This window comes from Taudactylus pleione, unplaced genomic scaffold (assembly GCF_031769625.1).
Source record: "Taudactylus pleione unplaced genomic scaffold, aTauple2 ptg000395l, whole genome shotgun sequence".
Taxonomy (NCBI): Eukaryota; Metazoa; Chordata; class Amphibia; order Anura; family Myobatrachidae; genus Taudactylus; species Taudactylus pleione.
Window position 1 is genome coordinate 401,115 of NW_028284796.1, and position 16,731 is coordinate 417,845.

A 16,731-nucleotide genomic window follows, 5' to 3' on the forward strand; every position below is an offset into this window, starting at 1 on the left:
ATGCCTCCAACGTATACCCTGGCCTTGGCACTCCCAGGAAATTGGGGTAACACGCCCGTTTCCGGGAACGCAGCCTGGCGTCACCCCATTCCTGCCCCCGCGTGTGATCATGTGATCATGCAGGACTCATTCTGCACATGCTCAGAATGGGTCCTGCTTGTGTGCAAGTGCTCCACCATGGAAAGGTACATAAACCATCGGATTTTGTACATTTCTGAATCAGGCCCTAAGTTCAAGAAATCTTAATGCTTTGTTTTCTGCAATACAAACACCAATCATCTTTCACTCATTTTTGTCCTTTAAAAATTGAATAATTCTCTGCCATAGAAAATGTGTGTAATGGGTGCTTACTTTCCTGCTGTATAGCGTGAAGACTAATCTCTGTATTGCAGTGGTTCCCAAACTTTCTTGAATCAAGACGCCCTAGAGTATCAGCATTTTTTCCACATCACCCCTAGGGGTCTATTCATCATCCCTTAATTTCTACAAAAATGAGTGAAACGTAACATTTTGCCCTACTTTTGTAAAAAATTAAGGCTCAGGGCCATTCATTAAGCATGTAATACAGAGGATATCAAATATGTCCACATATTTTATGATAGGCAAAACCAGTTCTATTGGTTGCCAATCACATTGACCAAAATAATTTTTATTTGGTACAGCGCCGGATTAAGGCTTGTGGGGGCCACGGGGCAACTAAGTTGTGGGGGCCCCTTCAATAAAATTGCTACAGACCCACACAAGTACTATCCCCCTTGTCTTGTCTCTGGACTCTCCACTGACCGGCAATATCGCAGCATACTGCTCATACTACTTCATGTTCGCAACACTGCTGATAACACACTTCCGGCAGCATGTTTTTCTTTTTCATACACATACTCTGTGATGTTATATGCTCACTTTTTATTTTCCAGTCACTTCCCCCTTCCCTTATTATAGAATTGCAGTGATGGGATGGCAACATCTTGTGTAGGTCTGGATTATAGTTGGTCCAAGGACCACCCAAGCCTCTCATTGTTCTGTATGCTATATGTACCAGTTGTATAATATCTGTTCTCTTTTCATATGTAGTTGAAGTCTTTACAACCGACTACTTTACTTTATTATGCCTTTCCTATCTGCTGTAATTCATCTTTGAAAAATCAATAAAAAGATGATAAAATAAACAAGATATGAAAAGATCACATAAAACTTATATTTTTACTAAAATGTAAAGTTTACTAACTGTTCCAGGACTGTACTAAAGAGCTGCTCGCTGTACAGGCACCTGTCTTGCTGCAGACTCACAGGACAGATAAGCAGCTCTTAGCTTGGTGTGAATCCATGCCAAATATCTAACACTGAAATGGACCCTGTTGGACATGTGGTACAGGAATATATTACCCAACGTATGGGAAACCAATATCTGGAATTACAGTATGGGAAAAGAGAGCGGAGAAACTACCCATGTCTCACATATCCAGAAGACGACCAACTGGTGGTGACCATAGGGAATAACTTCACGGAGCTTGCTATGTTCGGTGTGCCAGATACATGGAATTATGGGCCTGATTCAGACCCACTCGCGAGCGGCTGTCCGCTCGCAAGTGGGTCGATGTTATGCACTGAGCATGCGCACGACGGAGGGAGCTCCGTCGTGCGCATGCGCCAGACGCGACGAGCGAAGGAAAGTCCTTCGCTCGTTGTGTCCGATCAAAGGGGGCGTGCTGTCAATGTTGATTGACAGCACGCCCCCTTTGGTGGGCGTGCCTCCCTGACGGGGGCGTTCCCACGGGAACGCCTCCCGTCAGAAGCCGGCCCACTGACATCACTAGTGATGTCAGTGGGAGTGATTTTGGCTCTGATAGAGCCAAAATCACTCCGGAGCTTGCGGTTGAAAACCTCAACCGCAGGCTCCGGCTCGCAATTTCGATGGTCGCGATGGTCTCGACCATCGCGGCCATCAAAAAGCACGCTCGTATAGCCTGTGGGTGGTGACCCACAGCTATACGAGCGTCCAGGAGGACGCTCCATGAAAATGGAGCCCGGCCCTCATTCAGAGCGTGCGCTCTGCTCAGAGCGTACGGCTCTGAATGAGGGCCTATGACCCTTCAGTAGGCTGGAAGAATATGGAAATGGCATACTGTGCAAGGTTGATCGTCATTGACACCCCACAAATTCCTACCAGTGATATAGAGAACCCTGAAGGTATTGTGAGGAACGGAGAACAGAGCAGCCCAGCTGCAAGGTCCCTTGAACAGCAGGAGAAAATAACACAAGCAATCCCCAACGATGATGATAATACAGAGACATTGGAGCAATGGAAACAAGAAGTAAAAGCTGAAATGAAAAAGAAAAAAACTGAATTGAGAGAACTCCAGCTGGAAAAGAGAAAATTAAATGAGAGACTCCAGGGAAAGACACCACGTTCTGGCTTTCGAGGCTTCATACGCAGAATCGGAACATCGTTGCACAATGTATTTCTAAGGTGCAACAACGTCACGCCTGTTAGATGTGCTGCTGACTGAGAAAGGCATTTATCCCTGGAGCTCCTGTATACCAAGCTATTAAACCTGCTTATTGGGGACTCCCCTACTCTCTAATCCACTCCATTTATACTCATTTGCCTCCTATTCACTCTGGAGTGCAATATTGCTAACATCTTGTGTGCCTCTGGTCTGTCAAGTGTTCACCTGTCAGGGCCTATTTCTGACTGCAGTCTTGCCTGCAAACACCGCTCACACTGCTTCTATCCCAGTGGTCTCAGACCCCTCTTCTATCAGTGGTCACTCCAATGGTTGGCCCCACTCCACAAGCTCCACACTTTGCCTAGACCTGAAGAACATCTGAGCCAACATAAGCTCGGCCACATCGACTTAACATCCAGGCTCCAGCATTGGATCCTATACATTATTCTAAGGATATATTTTGTAGAATAAATGTTTTAAAACTTTAATAAACAAGCATGTGGTTTCACATATGTATACATCTGATTCAAATGTATTCCTTTATAGCAATATTTTCAAGGTCGGATGGTTTAAACCAAAGAAGGTTGTGTTCTTATTTAAAAAAAAAAAAAAAAAAAAAAAGATTTTTTTTTTTTTATTATGCTGTGACTACAGGCACGGCACCGTCAATTCTTTAAAAAAAAAGCCTATTGTAAGTGAATCCCCTGGTATTATTGCATATTCTTATTGCTTGTGGTCTTCATTTGAGTGAGCTGCACCAATACAGTAAATTCAAACACAACAGAGAAATAGGGAGTGTGAGAAGGTGAACCAGATCAGAGAGGTGCTAAATCTGCCAATTCTATAGGACAGGAGAAAACCACAACTAACACCCAACACATTAAAGAGGCAATACACAGAGAAACACCTCATGGTTTAATCTCCTTCATGTTTATTTAAATTTATAACCTTCAGTCCTACCAAGATGAGTGGAAGGAAGAAGGCCATAAGTTGGGTACACATTAGACAATATTTTACCTGATCCACCATTGCCTAATGTGTACTCACTATATAGGGCCATATAGTCGCATCGCTAGGGCGGCCCTACATGCTGCTCAATCTGACAATGAGGCTGAGGACCCCATATAGCGGGATGCAGCTGATGCCGACCTATCTGGCGGTCGGACAGTAACATGGGGTAACACCACCTGAAGATGCATGACATTCTGGTGCTTTGTACATATGGAGAAAGTGGTAAAACCCCCGAAAACAGCATTATTGGAGGAAGATAGAGAAAGAAGGCATGAGAGAGTTAGAGACAGAGAGAGATGGAGGGAGAGGGAGGGAGGAGAGAGGGACAGAGGGCGCGCACACACTTCCCTACATAAAGCAGCAGGGCCGGCAGGCTTCTAATGGAGGCAGGCATTTCACTGCATTAAGCCCTGCCCCGTGCCAATACACCCGCAAATTGCGGCATGTCAGCGAGAGGGCGGGTCTTCCACTATCAGCCACTGTCAATCAGTGATGGAGTGTGCTGATTGGATTCCTGATGAAAGTGCCACATTGAATAAAAAGGCACTGAAACGTTGCTGATATATATGCCGCATCCTCTGGTTAGATATAGATATATATATATATATAGGTGTTCCATACTAAGAGCCTGATTCTGAGTCGCACACTATGCCGATTAGCATGCAACCAGCCAATGTGTTTTTGTCTGTGCATGCGTCTGAGTTGCACCGTGCATGCGTCCTGATAGTCTGCCCACTGAGAATCATTATAGATTTGTACACAGGGTGCTGGAATTACATTGTGCATTCCTGGGCAGCATCTGGGACATAACGAGAGGGGGGGTGGCAAATCTGACATATGTTGCGCCTTATAGGAGTGCCACTGGAAGCAGCTATTTACAGAGACACACAGCTGTGCACATAGGAGGCCATACGCAGACCGAGAAACTGGACCTACCTAGGGCTGGAAAAAGGTGCAATGGTGCGAGTGATGGTGCATCTTAATGGTAATTTAGCGTCTTCCGATGCTGCAAGTGGGTGTCTCAGTTTTCGCACATGTGGGCGCATGCTTGTACACCAGGGAAGGGCTTTTTAGCAGCATAAAGACACAGACACGTCTGTAGCAGAAGATGCAAGAACACCCGCATCTCCGTCAGTCTCAGAATCAGCCCTAAATATACAGAAAAAGATGGATCCATACTAAATTCATAGAGATTCCTCTGTTTCTCCTGGTCTTTCCCTTTTCTTATTCCATCTCTCGCTTCCCCACTCTCTCATCCCCATATCTAGAGGTTATAGTGGGCAGGAACAGGGGTGGAACTTAGTTCTGTCACCTCTAATAGTTGGTGCAACTAGTTACCCCTCTGCCACGTCCCTGAATAGAAGTCCTACAGACAGAGTACCACTGTCTGGTGGCGGCTGCCGGCTCCATGTTCCTCCTCCTCCGTACTTGGCCTGCCCCTCCCTGTCACTCACTTTGTGGCCCTGCTTCCTGGCGGCTCCTTCTGCGGAACAGCGTATGCGACGTCATGCCTTCACTGCCGCTGCATAGTGCACTGAGGAGCCTTGAGGAGGAGCAAGGGCCAGGGCAGGCATGAAGGTGAGCTGTTGCTAAAGGGACATGGGGGGGAGGGTAAGCTGCTGGTGGGAGAGGAAACACAGGGGCAGGGAGCTGCTGGTGGGTGACACAGGGGCAGGGAACTGATGGTGAGGGACAAAGGGGCAGGGAGCTGCTGGAAGGACACATTGGGGTAAGCTAGAGACACACAGGGGGGTGGTGGAGTGAAGACACGGGAATGGGGTGAAATGCAGGGGGAGCTGATGCTTGTGAAACACAGGAAGATGGTGCTGAAGAAACGGTGGGATAGAGAACTTTGTTTTTATTTTTAAATGACCTAACATTGTAGTCTCGGCTGATGGTAGGAGAGCTAAAAAAGCATCTAAAATGTATTTCACACTATCATAGCCCCCAAAGCTTTTGGGGGCCTAGGCGGCCCCTGTCCATTCACTTTAAAGTTTCCTATACACAACAGTGTGTGTGAGTGTATAGATGTCTTCACATTGTTCTGGTGTCTCAGAAGAGTAGCTCCACCTAACCTATGTGTGGGGGGGTGTAGGTGATGGGGGAGGTGAGTTCCGCCACCTCTCTAGGACCACTTTATGCCCTGCCCATATCTCTCACCAGCCCTCCACTATTTCTCTTTTCCCCTCTGATATTCTTGCCCCTCTTTCTCTTAATTCCACACTCCCGTCAGAGTAGTCACTTCTCCCGCATTCCTGCCCACTTCCTATTAAAGTGGGCAGAATGGGGAGAATTTCCACAGTGATCGGGGGTCTCCGTGTAGGGCAGAGCTTAATGACATGATTCTACAAGAATTGCGTAATTTGGCACCACCCCTTTTTAAATATGAGCTAATTGCAGCAATTTTAACGTGATGGGGCGAGACTTAATGATGCAAAAAATCAGGCCCCACCTCTCTTTGCCGCCCACCTGCTTCTCCTTCCCGGGCTTCTCCCAGGGAGGAAAAAAAAGGCAAGTATGGTCTGATGCGATATTTTAAAGTTGCAAGTCAGGCACATAGGGCAGAGTATGCACTGCCACAGTCAACCGACAGACATTTCCCATGTTCCTTCACGGGGGAATGGAGTAATGGGATTGGCAGGAAATGATGAGTGTAGGGAAATTGAGGGTCACTGTGAAGGAATGTCATAGAGTAAGTGACTGGCATAGTATGAGCTGCATAAATATGGAGGGTGAGGGCAGGGACTCGAAGGGGGAGTAACAGGGAGGCTGAGAGCAGGGACACGTGTGAAGTTACAGGGTGAGGGCAGACACAGTGGTGTGGAGATACAGGGAGGGTTAGAGCAGGGACATTGAGGGTGCAATTCAATTGTTTTATCGCACCGGATCTTACCATCTAAAGTGACGGAAGATCGCGGGGCGATATTCAAATGATGCTGATCGTGGCCAGAGAGGTCGGGTTTAGTCACGTAAAATTGCTACACCCAACCAAAGTGCTGGACGCGATTGCAAAAAGTGCCTTTTAGGCACCCAAACTGGTGTGTGTATGTATGTATGTATATATATATATATATATATATATATATATATTACAGTCAGATCCATAAATATTGGGAAATTGACAGAGTTTTCATATTTTGTCCTCTATTCACCACCACAATGGCTTTGAAATGAAACAAACAAGATGTGATTTAACTGCAGACTTTCAGATTTAATTTGAGGGTAATTACATCCAAATCAGGTGAACAGTGTAGGAATTACAACGGTTTCTATATGTGCCTCCCAGTTTTTAAGGGGCCAAAAGTAATGGGACAAACTAAACAATAATAAATCTAACTTTCACTTTTTAATACTTTGTGGGCAATTGCAGGCAATTATAGCCTGAAGTCTGGAACGCATAGACATCACCAGACGCTGGGTTTCATCCCTGGTGATGCTCTGCCAGGCCTCTACTGCAAATGTCTTCAGTTCCTGCTTGTTCTTGGGGCATTTTCCCTTCAGTTTTGTCTTCATCAAGTGAAATGCATGCTCAATCGGATTCAGGTCAGGGGATTGACTTGGCCATTGCATAACATTCCACTTTTTAGCCTTAAAAAACTCTTTGGTTGCTTTTGCAGTATGCTTCGGGTCATTGTCCATCTGCACTGTGAAGCGCTGTCCAATGAGTTCTGAAGCATTTGACTGAATATGAGCATATAATATTGCCCAAAACACTTCAGAATTCTTTCTGCTGCATTTGTCAGCAGTCACATCATCAATAAATACAAGGGAACCAGTTCCATTGGCAGGCATACATGCCCACGCCATGACGCTACCACCACCATGCTTCACTGATGAGGTGGTGTATTTTGGATCATGAGCAGTTCCTTTCCTTCTCTTCTCTTCCCATCACTCTGGTACAAGTTGATCTTTGTCTCATCTGTCAATAGGATGTTGTTCCAGAACTGTAATGGCTTTTTTAGATGTTGTTTGGCAAACTCTAATCTGGTCTTCCTGCTTTTGTGGCTCACCAATGGTTTGCATCTTGTGGTGAACCCTCTATATTCACTCTTGTGAAGTCTTCTCTTGATTGTTGACTTTGACACATATACACCTACCTCCTGGAGAGTGTTCATGATTTGGCCAACTGTTGTGAAGGGGTTTTTCTTCACCAGGGAAATAATTCTTTTGTCATCCACCACAGTTGTTTTCCATGGTCTTCCGGGTCTTTTGGTGTTGCTGAGCTCTCCGGTGCGTTCTTTCTTTTTAAGAATGTTCCAAACAGTTGATTTGGCCACACCTAATGTTTTTTGCTATCTCTGAAGGGTTTGTTTTGATTTTTCAGCCTAATGATGGCTTGCTTCACTGATAGTGACTGCTCTTTGGATCTCATATTGAGAGTTGACAGCAACTGATTCCAAAGAGGGAGGCACATATTGAAACTGTTGTAATTCCTACACCGTTCACCCGATTTGGATGTAATTACCCTCAAATTAAATCTGAAAGTCTGCAGTTAAAGCACATCTTGTTTGTTTCATTTGAAAACCATTGTGGTGGTGAAGAGAGGCCAAAATCTGAAAAACCAGCGGATCAAATTGATGACAAAGACTTATCGGCTTTGAAACGTCGGCTTATTAAATATTAAATATGCACTTTATTGTCTAAATATATATATATATATATATATATATATATACACACAAACACCTAGACTTGCCTTGTATCTTTCGGCATGCAGCTGTCACAGTGGGTCTCCAAAAGTAACTGAGGCTTTGAGGTGATTCATTCCACCATGGCATCGGCGTCCTCCTGCACCTGTGTGTGCTAGTGCTCTGCTCCTCGTCAGCAATTCAACTTATTCACAGCTGCACTATACAACAGGCACTGAGGCACAGAGACCACAAGTGCGCCGCGTGCAACGTGACATCACATCACATTGTGCGCACAGCCAAGGAAAGGTCATTGTTTATAGCCAGGGAGAAGGCGGAGCTATTAGGTGTCCTTGGCTTACCAGGCGTAGCAGCAGCGGTGGCCGCCGCGGCAGGTATTAGTGAGAAAAAAAAATCTGCCAACCTAGCTAATGGCTGGTCCGGTGCACACCCAGACCACCCCTCACCTATGAACATAGATCCTTCTCATAATTAATATTTTATGTTATTGTGACCTGGTATGCTATACTGAAAATTACTGAATTTAGCCCTGTTTTGTTTTTCCAGAACTTAAATGTTCTATATTTTAGTTTCTGCTGTGACCACATTACATTTGTCTTTTTATTTTGTCATTTAATTTTGCTTTAAAACAGGGACTAAATAAATTCCAGGCATAATGTGTAACCTATGCATAATTCCGGACATTAACATTTATAGAGCATAGCAAACCGCACAGTGAAGTATCCTTTTCCTGCCTCATTAACAACTCGTTAGTACTATGGGCCATTGCACAAGATAGTCATTTAATGGAAACAGACATCTAGGATAATGCAACCCTGGTTGGCTTCAATGAGGACAGTGCTGTGATTAACGGCTGTTATAGTTGGCGCCATTAAATGTTAGGGACGCGGCTTAGTGAACCTTACCTTGAGTGAGAATTATTTAGGATTGGAAAATTGCTAAAAATTGAAGAATAACTGAAGAGGCGATGTCAGGAATAGAGAACATCCCCACATTTGTTACAAGCTGTTTTAATCTTCTTTTGACTGATTTATTGAATATTAGTTCATGAATGTGAATATATCAAGGCCTTGGCTTGTCACATTGGAAAGGCCACTGGCGGCGGTCCAGCTAAGATATATGAGCTCTGCTGTATGTCTCCTTGTCGTTGATGGCATCATTATAAAAATAATTACTAAGCACTTTTACTTGGATTATTTCAGTGACGGTGCTGGCTATTTTCCATGAACTACATGTGGATACTGATCTGTACACTTTGCTGTTTGGAGAAAGTGTCCTGAATGATGCTGTTGCCATTGTCCTCACATAGTAAGTACCATATATCCTTACCAAAAGTCAGCCAAGAGAAAAATTATTCTTGCATTATTCTGGTTTGTAAACAGTTGCTTTAGCTGAAACAGAATGAAGGATGTGTTGTAATACACTGCATTGCTGTATATAAAGAGAAATTGAGCTAAGTTTTGGGTACAGTAAGATTTAAAGGAAGGAAATTAAAGCGAACCGTCCTTATACATCTATCCTCAATGTGCCATGCACCGCGACTTGCCTGGCATGGGTGAGCTGCCAGGTCCTGTGCTACTCTTCAAGAATCGGATGTTTTTTTTTTTTTTAGCTGAAATAGCGACATAGGGGCATATTCAATTAGAGGCGAAAAGCCGTTTTCGGCGTAAAAGTATAGCTGATGACGTCATTTCGCCAGGCGAAAACTTATCCCTGTATTCAATTCCAAAGACTTTTCGCCAACGCGGAAAGTCAATGCTTTGGATTAGGCGAAAAAGATTGGCATATTAAAGCAGGTGGAAAAAGTGCAGAATTGCAGTTTTGGGGTGCAAAGATGGGGAAATCACCCTGCACTCTTGGGACAGGCCCCCAAAGGTTAACTGCGTAAAAAAAATAAATTGAAGAGCACCCAAAAAAATAACTTTGAAAAAGGGTCCGAAAAAGTACAAAGTCGGGGTACAAACTTAAAAACTAGCGATATAAGCTTTTGGGGGGTCTGCAAGTATGGGGGAAGTGTTTGTTTTATTACAGGTGCTTGCTGAAGGTGCGTTTTTAAGGTTTTTTAAAACTTCACTTTTGTGATTTTTAACCAAGCTAACACCCATTTTCATGTACCCCAAATTTGCTGGGACTAGTTATTTTCACCCAAAAAAACTGCTAAATGCTATTCTTCACCACTTGTGCAAAGACGCTAATTAGCAGCTATTGTGAGCGTTTAAGTGCCCTAAATAGCTTCAGTTGGACTATACGGGGGCATGTACATTGATCCCCAATGTTAGTGGTTCTTTTGGGGGGTGTCAGGCTGATTTCCCCAAATCTGACAGCACTTTTCGCCTGTTTGCATTCGCCGGGTCCCGTTTTCGCGTCCTTTGGAATTGAATAAGGCGAAAAGCGGGGCCGCGCACGAAAAGTTTTTGCCTCCAAAACACGTGACGTCGGCGAAAAGTACTGCAGGCGAAACCTTTCCTACTTTCCGCGTCTAATTGAATATGCCCCTTAGATGCAATGTGATGCAACTAGGATGCATCAGCAGACTGTTCTGATTCATTTGATATGTGACACTTGTATACCTGTGTGACCAGAGTCTGTATAAGAAGCACAACGGAACTTGGATTGAAAAAAGCTGTGGCCGCTACATTGTAGTACATCGAATACAGATTCAGGGACCTCAGTGCTATCTGTGATTTACAGCTGAAGTAATGGTCCGTCCCATGCAGAAAATAGCACTTTCTGCTGAATATTGAACTGCAGGTGACTGACAGTTACCTCCATCCAGACCATAGAGGTCCTGTGTAATAAAAAAAACAAAGATCTTAAAAATGTCCTGTCCCCAAATTCTTTATCAGCCTCTGTACTGTATGGGATGTGGTCAGTATCCCGACCGCTGGGATTCCGGCTGTCAGAATGCCAATACCAGTATCCCGACACTAGTCAGAATACCAGCGCCGTGATCCCGAATGTAAGTACTGGGGTTAGGCACTAGGGGGAGGGTTAGGTTTAGGGTGCGGGGAGGGGGGGTTTAGGTTTCGGCACTGGGGGAGGTTAGGGTCAGGCATCGGGGAGGGAGGATTAGGATACCGATCAATTAAGTGTCAGTATTCTAACCCTGTCGGGATGCCGGCTTTGGGATTCTGTCCGCCGGGATCCCGAACATCGGCATTCCATATGTACTGTATTCCATTCTTTATTGCCTGGCATGGTTTACACTATAACAGGAATAGCTTTTCCACACTGGTCGCTTATGAATGGCTGATAGTGAAGGAAGGGAGTGCCAAGTATGTAATGAGTCTGCAAGGAGTCTGACGTGTTCAAAAAGACTTTACGGTAGCAGGTGTGAAGGCATGCATCTATCCCATTGGATCATGTATTTGAACAATGACAGTAGGGGCTTGCTCCCCATCAGCCAAATAGATGAGAAAGGTGTCTGGTCTATCTGATTCTATATATTGAGTATGTTTATGAAAGAGCAGTATGTCTGGATCTACCTATAAGGAAATCAGACACAAATTTGCTGGCTTCCTGCCAGGATTCTCTGGACCTTGAAGATCTGTCTGCCTCCTGCATCGGTGTTCCAAATTAATCTCTTTTTGTGTATAATATTTACTGGAGTAGTACCGAGCGCCCTGACACACACTATAGCTACAGCCCAAAAAACAAATGGACTATACCCTTATAGTCATTCAGAATATACACAAATAAATACTGATAATCAGGATGCGCTGATTTATACAATGATGTATACATCAAACAGAATACTTTCCTTGGTGCAGTAGGTTTTGATTTCTTATATAGGTTGATATTTCATAGACGATAGTGATCCATCACATGCAAAACATAAATATTACACCAAAACATAGTGTAATATTGCAAATACAATATGTATTTCTTCCAGAATGAAAATAGTGAATTTAGCAAAATACACAATCCGATAGAACCACAAACATATATATATATATATATATATATATATATATATATATATATATATATATATATATAAAAAAGAAAATAGGTAGGACAAACGCCAATAATTAATGTACCCCTTACTTTCAAACAGGTACAAAACTTCAACAACTGCCCACTGGCCTATCAAATATAGGCGTCAGCTCTGTTAATAAGTAGTTAGTAATTGGTAAGTTTACTAACTTCAAAGATAGTTGTGCATGGATATAAATTGTAGAGCGACCGGCTAGTTGATTATAACTATAAATTGTGTGACTGAAAACCAAGTAAAAACAAACTCATGACCTCAGTGCTGCGAGGCAGTAATGCTAACCATTACACCATCACCAGGGAGTGTCCAAAGATAGAGCCATAAATTCTCCACACTTCTTAAGAATCTCTCTACTATGTGAAAGGAGGGATATAGATCACTGGTATAGAGAGAGAAGAGTTTACTGTATGTAGATGAATTCATAACAAACTAAGAGATCTGTCTGAAACACCACCAAGACAAAGTTAAGCGATCTATGAACAGCGCACTGACACTCCCCTGGAATGGGTAGAATGAGTGGAGTGATACCTCCCCAGCGAACCCAAGGCTTGTGTAGGGAAATCATTTTACTACCCACAAGGTTTGTCTTTAAATATCATCCTGAGACTGCTTCATCTGGTTCATGACCAGGGATCTTTTCACTTAATCATTTAGCCCCCTCACATTCCACGAGAGTATCTGAACTGGAGAACTAAGAACCCCAGACCTTATCAAAATGAATAAAAACCAGTAGGGCAATTAGCATGCAGATACACCCACAGTCTCACACAGAGTATAGGCATGCTGCATATCATTTTAATCAGCAGGAGCTGCTTGTGTGTTCTATTCAAACTGCTGTGTGAATAAGACGCATCCGAAGGTAAATAGTCCCATGAAAAAATGCTTGGCGCTACCGAGTCACGCGGCACTCACCCGTTATGTGTGACGCAACTTGTAGCGCACGAAGGATAGATGTATGTGGACACATCTGTAAAGCCGGATAAACTTCTTGAAAATTAAGTGTTGCTTTTCGATATGTTAATATTTGTAAAAGATCATAAACGTAGTCACAGTGTAGTTTCAAACATAAATGCTAGGTCCATTTTAATAACCAGCTCTGTGTTTTCTAAATCACACCCTGACCTGTTCAATGTGGGTGGTTGGGGGAATCCGTAATTTACAGCTATTCTGATGAATACAAATAAAGATGGTTCTAGATGTAGAAAATGTTACATTTACTCATCAGTATGGACGACAGAACATGATAGTAATCCTTCCTTATTGCATTCCTTCCCCAGACAAATACCTCAAGGATAAACTGATCATTTTTAAGAACAAACATCTTTTTGTATGTCTGAATGAAATATACCTGGCTTTACAAGCTATTCATATCCTATTACCAAAAGGTTGCTTTTTTGCTATAATGAATACAATCATTTCCAGCATACAGCTGTTTTGGCTCCATATATGCGGTTTGATTATCTATTAGAAGCTACATGTATTTTCTGCAAACGACATGAAACACAACAGTACCTGTTCCACTTTATGGCTTTGACTTGTAGCATTTGTTATCCCGAATTTATGTTGTTTATTGAATTACTGTAGTAGCAACAGCTTGTTGGTTCCAGATATTGTGCAGCAGGATGTAATGTCTTGTTTTTAACTACATTGATATACTGCTAGATTTTTCTTTTCCAACGTATGTCCCTCAAAATAACTCAGATTCAGTTTAGAGGCTCACATTTCACCCTTTCACTCTTTCTAAACAAGAAATGGATCGGAAAATCTATGGAAAGCACTTTCCTTAAAAACAGACGGCCTGCCAGAGTTTTCTCTTAACACAATTAATGCTTAGTAGCAAGATGCAATAAACTGAAATACAATATTGATCTTTTAGTGAACTGTGCTCTGTATGTGCTTCACATGTCACAGGACAATGTAGGAAATGGATAATTGACCATGGAGTATTATTCTACATTTGTTAAATAGATTAGTGAAATGTACTGCAAACAATCACTTCAGTTTTCTAGTATAACGTCTAGTCTGGGACTGGAGTCGGTAGCTAGAATGACGGTCTAATCAAAGTTTATAAATTGCCTCGGTGTAATGGTTAGCATTACTGCCTCACAGCACTGATGTCTTGGGTTTAATTACCATTACGGCTCTAACTGTGTGGCGTTTGTATATTCTCCCTCTGCTTGCGAGGGTTTGCTCCCGCACTCCAAAAATATACTGGTAGGTTAATTGGGTCCCAACAAAATGTATCCTAGTGTGTAAGTGTGAGAGCATGTGGTAGGGAATATAGTGTAAGCTCCACTGGGGCAGGGACTGATGTGAATGGACAATATTGTCTGTGAAGCGCTGCAGAAGCCGATATTTACGCAGATCGAGCGACTGTTTGCCATTGCGCATCTGTATGAGCCGCGCTGCATGTGCGCTGCGATCGCATTGCAATTATGGATGCACAGAGGAATCTGTCACTAAGTGAGTGACAGGTTATCAGCTTTTGAGGGGTGGTAACGGGGGGTGGGCAGCAAAATCCCTTCTAGTGCCTAACCCTAACTCTCTGGTAAGTGCCTAACTTTAACCTTCCCTTCTGGTGCCTAACCCTAACCGTCAGGATAAGTGCCTAACCCTAATCCTTTGGTAAGTGCCTAACCCTAGCCTTCCCTCCTGGTGCCTAACCCTAATCGTCAGGATAAGTGCCTAACCCTAACCCTCTGGTAAGTGCCTAACCCTAGCCTTCCCTCGTGGTGCCTAACCCTAACCATTGGGGTAAGTGCCTAACCCTAAACAAAAACATGTATTGACCATTTGTGTGACGACCATATGTGGTTGTCGACCTAATGACCATGTTGACCTTCAGTACATGTCTACCTTCTTACTAGTCGACCTTTAGTGTGTCGAACTTCAGACCCTGTCGACCTATTGCCTGTCTATCGTCCATTGTCTACCCAAACATTGTCTATCTATTTACTCTAGACCTGATGACTGTATACCTTACTAAAGGGCATAATAATAACCTGACTGGTACTAATTGGAAAGTCTCCCGCTGGAGATATTTAGGGGTCTATTTACTAAGCTGTGTTAGGAGATAAAGTGAACAGTGATAAGGTACCAGCCAATCAGCTCCTAACTGCCATTTTTCAAACACAGCCTGTGACATGGCAGTTAGGAGCTGATTGGCTGGTACCTTATCACCGTTCACTTTATCTCCTAACACAGCTTAGTAAATAGACCCCTAAACCTTCCTCCTCCCTCTCTTTTCCCCCGATCCACTCAGAGGGGGTGTACGGACCTCCCGAAGTGGAGACCTAATATCTTTTGTACATGCCCCATGTCATGAACAACACGTAGGCAATTATAACAGGCATCTGTGTCTATGTTGATTGCGGCTACAGTCTATGAGACTGAGAGACTTCCTATACATATAAATGGAGGACATTCGACTATCTACAAACCATTACAAGTTGTGTGTGAGCACAGTAAATATCCGCTGTTGATATATTGAAATCTGTGTAAAATATAAGATCCACCTCCTTCAACTAACTAATCAAGTGGAATTATAGTTAAAACTTTTCAAGTAAAAATTCCTGTAATATTTATTTTTATTCCATGGAGATTTTTAAGTGATGTTTTAGGATTATTTTTGTAGTCAATGAATTGTATTATATGTATGATAATAAATATGTTTATAATTTTGCATTTCTGATTTTCTCTGTTCCAACTTTCATCTATAGTATCAGCGCAAGGGTGTTTTAATGTTTCCACAGTAAGTTAAATCAGGTTTGGTACAAGATGTTAAAAGGAGAGGATAATACATTACTCTGCTTTACTTGTTCTTATGTTGTAAGACATACAGTTTGTGCAGATTATTGCAGTATGTGCCAAGTGACTTGCGTGATGCTGGGGATGTTACTTTTCTCCATCAGATATGTGTGAAGCACAACCTGTATAATTGAACAAAATACAAAGGGAGCCAAATTACATACAGTGAATCCAGAAAGTATTCACAATGCTTCACTTTTTCCACATTTAGTTATGTTACAGCGTTATTCCAAAATGGAATAAATTCATTATTTCCTCAAAATTCTACACACAATACCCCATAATGACAAAGTGTAAAAAGTTTTTTTTTATATTTTTTGCAAATTTATAAAAAAAAAAAAAAAGATAAGAAATCACATGTACATAAGTATTCACAACCTTTGCTCAATACTTTGTTGATGCACCTTTGGCAGCAATTACAGCCTCAAGTCTTTTTGAATATGATGCCACAAGCTTGGCACACCTATCTTTGGGCAGTTTCATCCATTCCTCTTTGCAGCACTTCCCAAGCTCCATCAGGTTGGATGGGAAGCGTCGGTGCACAGCCATTTTCAGATCTCTCCAGAGATGTTCAATTGGATTCAAGTCTGGGCTCTGGCTAGGCCACTCAAGGACTTTCACAGAGTTGTCCTGAAGCCACTTCTTTGATATCTTGGCTGTGTGCTTAGGGTTGTTGTCCTGCTGAAAGATGAACCGTCGCCCCAGTCTGAGGTCAAGTGCGCTCTGGAGCAGGTTTTCATCCAGGATGTCTCTGTACATTGCTGCATTAATCTTTCCCTCTTTCCTGACTAGTTTCCCAGTTCCTGTCACTGAAAAACATCCC

General features: G+C 42.9%; 1 protein-coding gene across 1 annotated transcript in view; it reads left to right on the forward strand.

Annotated features, from left to right (window-relative positions):
• Positions 1-16,731, forward strand: part of SLC9A9 (solute carrier family 9 member A9) — a 1,019,060-nt gene that overhangs the window by 173,959 nt on the left and 828,370 nt on the right. The window contains exon 6 of the mRNA XM_088446257.1: positions 9,310-9,415. Coding sequence (XP_088302383.1) covers positions 9,310-9,415 — 106 coding nt within the window. The remainder of the gene's footprint in view (positions 1-9,309; positions 9,416-16,731) is intronic.